The sequence below is a fragment of the Clavelina lepadiformis genome, chromosome 5 (genome assembly GCF_947623445.1).
Source record: "Clavelina lepadiformis chromosome 5, kaClaLepa1.1, whole genome shotgun sequence".
Taxonomy (NCBI): domain Eukaryota; kingdom Metazoa; phylum Chordata; class Ascidiacea; order Aplousobranchia; family Clavelinidae; genus Clavelina; species Clavelina lepadiformis.
The window spans coordinates 10478831-10486747 of NC_135244.1; the positions used below are offsets into that span (position 1 = coordinate 10478831).

At 34.5% G+C, this 7917-nt stretch overlaps 1 protein-coding gene across 1 annotated transcript; it reads right to left on the reverse strand.

The window, feature by feature from the left end:
* Positions 1 to 206: 206 nt before the first annotated feature.
* LOC143460624 (uncharacterized) lies at positions 207 to 4728 on the reverse strand. Its single transcript, XM_076958209.1, has 2 exons — positions 4400 to 4728; positions 207 to 1587 (listed from the first exon to the last, which is right to left on the reverse strand). Exons 1-2 carry the CDS (start codon positions 4610 to 4612, stop codon positions 457 to 459), a joined length of 1344 nt encoding a protein of 447 aa, XP_076814324.1. The 5' UTR covers positions 4613 to 4728; the 3' UTR covers positions 207 to 456.
* Between the last annotated feature and the right edge of the window lie 3189 nt (positions 4729 to 7917).

The following is a 7917-nucleotide window of genomic DNA, read 5'->3' on the forward strand; positions in this document are numbered from 1 at the left end:
TGTTTTCTCAACATTAGAAAACCAATATTGGTTCAGCTACATTTGCGAAATGTAATGTGTTCTGTGTTCCACAACATTAGCATACATGCAAATTGCTCATGCACTGATTTTAAGGTTTAAAAACTTTACATTTTTGCCCTGAATTAATATCTGTTTCAAAATTAAAATTGCACGTCTTTCGTTTAGAAAAATATGCCAACTTGCAGTTTCTGCATAAGAAATTTTATTGCAAACGTGTTAGCTAATTGATGCAATAAGGCAAACGTCTTTGTCGATTTTGTGTAAATGCATAACAAAGCAAAATAAGGGCACGTGAACAACCACTACATCACAAAATGACATGATTGATTTGAAGTGGCAAAAGATAATGACAATGGCAAGATCGTTATGTATAACAGTTAAGATAAACTAACATACAAGGAAATTATAAGGTACTCAAATATTAAATTGCGGAACCTACAAGTCATCAGACTTAGCATAATGTCTCTTCATGTGAGTTTTCATATTGCACTGCTGACCGAAACTTCGATTGCACACGGGACAGTTGAACTTTTTCTCGCCCAGATGAATAGTACGAACGTGAACATTGAGGTTACCCCCGGTTGAAAGGTATTTTCCGCACAAACGACACTGATGCGACTTCCTACCCATATGCACCGTTTCAATATGAACCTTAAGATAATTGCGATGGCCAAAGCCCTTTCCGCACTGATTGCATCTGTGAGGTCGCACATGGCTGACTTTGACATGGCGATTTAACTCAAATTTGTGCGGATAAGAAGCTTTACATAATGAGCATGGAAATGACTCCACGTTAGTTGAGGAATTGCTCGTTTTTTCATTAGGTCGCTTACAGCGGCGTCGGCGTTTGCTCATGTCAGAGCTAAGAGAGGATAAACAAGGTGACGCTATATATTCCTTTTCCGGCAACAGCTCAGTAACATCTAGTGGCTTTTCTTCATTTTGCTTAGTTAGCGACAGAAATTGTTTCTCAAAATACATTGGTGAAATTTTTTCTGTGGATGGTGGAGACAAGCTTTTTCTTGCTGGAGTTAAAAAAAGAGGAGAGCTTTGCGGTGTAAAGGTTTTCTCCACAGATGGCGATATAGGCGGAGAAGACGTTGGAGAGGCTGAAATTGATGAAGGAGAAGTAAACGCTTTGACAAATGAAGATTTAGTGCAATCACGTTCACATGACATTTTTGCTCTGTTGCGAAATGTTTCGTAGCTGTTTATTGCAAATCCTTGCGGAACACTTTCAAAATGCTTCACCATGGGCAACCATTGACCGTCAGCGCTATTTAAGCATTTAGAAACGGGCATAGCTTGCATCTGCTGCATTGCACATGCCATTTCCTGGTTCCATCTTCGCTGCAAAACTGAGGCAAAAATTTGTGCTCGATATTGCAACATTGCCCGTTCAACGGCTTCGGAAGATGTGATAGGCAAGTGATTGGACTCTGCAGGTGCTGTATCTTTCCATGGCTGAAACATCTCGATTTGGTTTCTTCTAGAATTTGGAGAGGGTGGTATTTCTAGCATATCCTTGACTTTTCTTTTCTTGCAAGTCAGGTTTAAAGGACGATCCTGTACAAAAATAACAACGTGCTAATTTGCAAAAGCTGAACTTCAATCAGCTGTAACTATAGAAGAAAAACAAGAAGCTTATTATTAACACATTGGCCGCTTCTGAAAACCATGCACCTCTTTTTGACTCATATGCTTATGCGGATGTATCATCACAGAAATAGCTTCTTAAAGTAATCAAAATTGGGTGTGTGAAGCAAAAAGCAAAAGGATAAACATTTTTGTTGTTTGACGTTAAACTGGTCTTGTTTATAAGAACAAGCCTGCGTGCTTTCTACGTAGAAAATATGAATCACCGTTAATGATCATGGACTAAAGCCACGCCAAGTTTTCTATACGCGTTTTATATTTTATTGCGAAACGCTGCCGTTTATTATCCCGCCGATGACGTGTTTTTTCGGTGTGGAACTAGCACCAGTAAAATAAGCAACCTTAGAATACGGATGAAAAAAATTAAAAATCGATCACGAAGTTATGTGCTTGAACAAGACAAAATTTGTAAAACGTGACACACACGCCCTTCACTAAAGCGACCATTCATTTTTGCAGCTTGATTGATCTGCAGCAAATCGTCTCCTGAATTTATAATGGTGCGAGCAGTCTGAACAAATTTTGGGAATGAAAGGCATTTGGGCGAGGTTGAAGAAGCTGGAAATTTGGCAAATGTTAAGATTTTGAATGTTGTGTCTTAAGAATGTACATGATAGATGTAAATACGAAACATGATAATTTTGTAAAGTGCATTTCCAAAGACGTGAAATAAATGTCTATTTTTGCAAATATCACTCCAAAATTTGCGTTGCAATGTAATGAGTGTCTTCCTGCATGATATATACTTGTATAGAGTTGTTTACATTTCAGTGCTTAGTGCGCTGTAAACGCTAAACATAAGCTTCTTATTTTGTCTAAAGGATTATAATGGTCTGATTTCTCCGCTCGAAATGGTCACGTCGGCATGTCAAACCAAAACAATTTCAATCTCTTCCAAGTTGTAATTTAATTAGCAATAAAGCGTGCTGCTAAGTACTGAGTATATAAAAATTCCGAACATGGGCAGTCTGCAATTGCATGATAAGTGTTTAGTGATCTCTCCAAGTAGTACCGAACTAAATCATTTTATCAACATCAACATTCTAATTGATGCTTTTCAGTTGTTGTAATTGCGAAGCAGAAGCTACGAACGGTAACCACAACATAAGCCTATACAGTGAATCATGGTTTAATATCAGTTGGCATGTTTTCGTGCGCAAAGAAAATAAAAGACGTGTGTGCATGTAGTTTATACAGTATGTTCTTAATAGAAACATTTCGAAAGACTCAAGTGGACTTTTATTTTAATTTAATAAGTTTGCTTTGCCGTAGGGCAAAGTGAACGTGATCATTTCATGTGGTATTTTGTTTCTTTTTCAAAGAAAATGTTACTTAGGTTCAGTTTTTCTTCTAGCCAACCATGGTCGTATAATTACATGAGTACGTTTTAAGAGCATGTCCAACGAGTGATTTTATTAAACGACAAGTTTGACGAAATCATGACAGATTTGAGAAAAACTTCAGGACGTTTGATTGCACCCCATATCGATGTGACAGGCAACCTTAACATCTATTTCGTAAACACAGGTTATATTTGCTGCTTTGCGTATAAGCGCGTCTTCGTAATTATCTTATATGTTTATGTCTAACTGATTTTCCGTGTGCAAATAATTTTGTCCGTAACACAATTAAAGGCCATCAAATTCATGGCGTTATTTCCTATAGCTCTGTTTGAGTCATAAGTAATGACGGCATAACCAAAAGAAATTTTAATAACCTAAAAGGTCACTAAAAACCAAAATAAATAAGCTGGAAATTAAAAAACACTTAAATTTAACGGGGAAACTATAGCTATTTTTTGACAACTATAGCTGCTTTTTTGAAAAAACTTCCATTACGTGCGATGACAAAAGTTGCGAAAACTGCTTAACTGGGGACAAACCGGTTACAGAAATTAATCAATATTAAAATTGCCCAGAATTTATCGACGTCTTACCGTTTTAAATACGACATTTCTAAGAAGAAAATGCATCATAACCTATTTGGTCATTGTGCCACGGAGAAACAAACTATAATTTTAACCACATTCTACAATAATTTTTGTAATTGACTGAATTAATCCGCTTGTTAGTAATTGAAAACATGTTTATCACTTCGCCTTGTAAACGTGAAAGAAATAGTTTTTCGACAAAAATAATTAAAAACATGTTTTTGACTCGCTTTCCGTTGGCTGCTTCATCAGATTTATATGTTGTCATGACGCCGAACACAATACGTTATAATTACGATTACAAGTGACGAAAATTTTCAGGTATATCTTTCTTTCAAAATATGTCAATCATTACGAATAATATACACATGTTTGTGTTTATTATGTTCTCTGGAAATTTTTCGCAAAATATTTGAGAAGCTTTTGTTTTTACTTCTAACCAAAAATAGGTTATGTCCGGGTAATGTAACTTACAAAACAAAACGATTTATTTTAACATACATTCCGTTCATCCTTCATACCAAAGTGCGAATTACTAACAAATAAACTTTAAAATGTTTATAATCACGTTATAAAATTGAAAAAGTCTGCTTGTTAGTTACTATATGACCAGCTTATTGCTTATGTCAAAATAATAATATGGATTATATTAATATCACACGAATAACTTTGTGGACCAGGTTTTCGATATGCAAATTATTTTTGCTTCTTGCTATTCTTATATATTACTGCTGTCAAAATATGTTTATATTGAAGGTATATATGTATAAAGCTCACATCAAAGTAACTCACCTCGCAATCCACAAGTGGACTTGACTGCGTATGATGATAAAAATCTCCACCGGATGTAACTGAATCATCATCATCTTGTACACTGTGGATTGACTGGAACACATCGTAGACTTTCAGGGTATTGAGCAATTCAGTTTCTCTTTCAACATAACTTGGCTTGAAAGCATTGCTTATGTGCATCAACGGGGAAGGGAGCGAACACGACTGCATCATTATCGTCGATAACTTCTTTGTTTTCTTAAATCAACGCAAAAGCTGATTGCTGCTTTGCTTACTCGTTTCTTGTATAGTATAGCTGAGATTCTGCTTTTGAATGGTAGATTGTCGACGTGATAGGCCGTATTATATCAGAAAGCGAAAAAGGCGGCGAACTGTGGACTCTTTCTGAGAATTAATCAACATGTGCTTCAGGTGAAAAAAGAGAAATTACTTAATTCATGTTATATCTATAACACATAAAACATGTTTAGGTTACATATTTCAGCCTGTTGTGATTGCAGCTCAGTTTAACAAGGTAAAAACGGTTGATACGTGATCGTATGTCCGCCTTGTTTCCGCCAGATAACTTTCTGCAACGTCATGGTGCTACATAGCTTTTGTTTGAAAACTAAACAAGATCATCTGACAATATAGAGCGGTCGCGAAGGATCGACAAACAGTAAGATATTTATAGTAAAAAATTCAATTGCCTGTTTTAGTAATAAAAAACATGAAAAGCTTTGGTCATGTTTTATGTACAGGTTTTGCATAACATGCTGCACGCATTATCGGATAAACCTAAACAAAACAGTGTTTTGATGCTATATGGTTATAGACGCATATTGGTGTATACGAAGGACCCTATATACCTAAATCACAATGTCGGAATGATCCAAACACAGAATCCTAACCCCAGTCAGAAATTTATCTTTGGCCTAACTATGTGATATCTACTGCACATGTTAAGAACAAAGTTGGCCCAAGGTATGTCCGCCATTCAACAGCCACAGATATATGTTAGAAAGAGGTCAGGAAATTTGACAATGGGCAATGCTTGGCCCAAGTACGCTTTTGTAAGAATTTCTTGCATTTTATTTACTATTCCCAAAACTATGACCAAAATTTTCAACAATATTGGAATATATCAGAACTAATATTTTTGTGATATTGTTTCTAATCTGTGTAAGTATAGGCCTATATTTATCCCGTATCATTCAGATGTTATTCCGTATATATAGAAAAAACATCCGAGATATAAAAAAAGAAAACAATTTCTGTCATAAAGAGCATGCATATATAAAGATAATATGTAGAGTGAACCAAAATGACAATAATAATGATAAGTTTTTCTACTTCTGCTATACGCTGTTGATGCTATGGTCCTGCGAGAAAAGGTTATTATTTTATTACCAATTGGTATACAAAATCTGTTTCCCGGTGCGACAGTATATATAGTATAGAAATTTTTTGATGATCTTTTCTCTTGTAATTATGTGTTTTCTGTACTGTATATTTGGAAAATTATATGTCCAGAAATTCCCCGGTGTTGTATTTTTTAAATATAGTTTCATGTCTCAAGGCATAATACGGCCGCATCAAGTATAGCAATGTGCGCAAGTTATGGACAAGTAAAATAAGTTAGATAAATATAAAATAATTGCATCAACTGGCGCACTTTAAAGTCTTAAAATTCTTGAATTCTTTTACCATAAATCCACTCGCACGTACATACTATATAGCCTACCCATAAAGACATGTATATAGACCTTCATATACATGTGCAATATACATTATACATGACATAATACATGTCATGTTATGACTAAATTACACAACAAAACAAATTTATGAACGTATATTTTATATGAGAGTTATATAAAGAAGAATTTCAGGGTGGAGTGTGCTGCAAAAAAAATCTATTTTTTTATGACCCAATAAACAAAGGCTATATTAACTTAACAATATTATCGGTAACATCGTGTTAGAACTGTTAACAACATTTTATTCATGCATGCTTATACAATTTTATACCACATTATAATATAAGCGAAGGGAATGAGCTATTTATGCCGTAAACACATCTTGTTTAAAAGAAAATAAAAATAGCTGTTATCATCATGTATTATAACTATACATCGTAACAAAATATTCCAGATATAAACGAAAAGCGACAATTGCTAAATATAAATTTTATAAAAATAAAATGCCATAAACTTACAAATTTTGGTAGGGTTTTGGACGTGTAGGGTTATAGTCAATTAGCCTATTATAAAATGTAATGCAAGTATACCTCTAAATATTCATACCATTAACATATATATCACATCGTTAAAATCAAGTTCGTTAACTACAAAGGATTCTCCATTTTTCATTAGTTATGGAGATAATTTTTCGTATAGCCTCTATGTTTTAATTCATCCGACCATGTATGCCGTGACGTGCTCGTGTGTATGCTGAAAACCGTCAAACTCTTCGTACAAAATACAACTTTGTCAAAATATTTCTAAAACATGCTAGTAATTAAAGCAAATCGTCTAGAATCAATAAGATGTCAATTCTTTCATCATCAAAGAATTATAAATGCTTGGTAATTTTCTATGCGTTTTTTCAAATACATTAATCCTTTGCAAAATCTCTACCGGGCGCTTTCTTATAAACAAACATTCCTTGTGACGCAGTATTTTGCCTATTTATGTCGCTATTTAATCCTAGATGGAATTGGCAGAATGTAATTTAACATAAAGTGAATAAATGAAAATCTTCAGTAAGTTGTTTATTTTAGCTGACCGTTGTTGCTGCGTATTTAGCAAGATTAACAACAGCCTCGACAGTAAGTATAAATTTTGAACATCAACAATTTCAATGGCGACACATGAGCGGCTTTTGGATTTATTCCAAACATAGTTTTTCTGAGATTATAGATAAGCGCAAAGTAATTGTCAAATTCTTTCTCCGGGCCGAGCCTTTCCTCAACATCACGTTTTATGTCGTCATAGATTGAAATTTATTGCTTATCTATGTCAAGTATATAGAATCTGTAAACATGAATATAGCTATTAATAAACTGCAAATTGTTTCAAAGGTTCTGCTAAACACAAGAAACTGTGAAGGAAACGCGTTGTCATATTTGGGCTAAATTTAACTTATAGTCTTTTTATACATATAACCTACTGTAGACTGCATAGCAACAAAATAGAAATATAGGCCTATATTAAACAATTTTCAACATTATTTCCAAGGCTTCCGTTCAAAAATCTCATAGATAAACAACATCTCGCAGTTGATTAGGTGAACCTTATTTGTCAAAATAAATCTTTTGTATGAAGTAATAAATCAGCTTAGGAAAGGGAAGTTAATTAAGCCGTATTAACATAAGCAACATAATTTATCCCGGGGCAAAACGTATAAAAGTTTGTAAATTATAGCAGCAGTTGCCAATCGTGGTCCACTGGTAGTCTGCAAGACATTGTGACCTCTGCCAAAATCGGTAAGGGAGGCTTCAGCACCTCCTCAAAAACTTTTCCATTTTCCATGCTGTG

Bases quoted from the DNA above. Each gene is read 5' to 3' on its own strand.
- LOC143460624 (XM_076958209.1), bottom strand. From the start codon at position 4,612: ATGATGCAGTCGTGTTCGCTCCCTTCCCCGTTGATGCACATAAGCAAT. The intron at 1,588-4,399 runs GTGAGTTACTTT...ATTTTTGTACAG, and splicing joins GTCCACTTGTGGATTGCGAG to GATCGTCCTTTAAACCTGAC.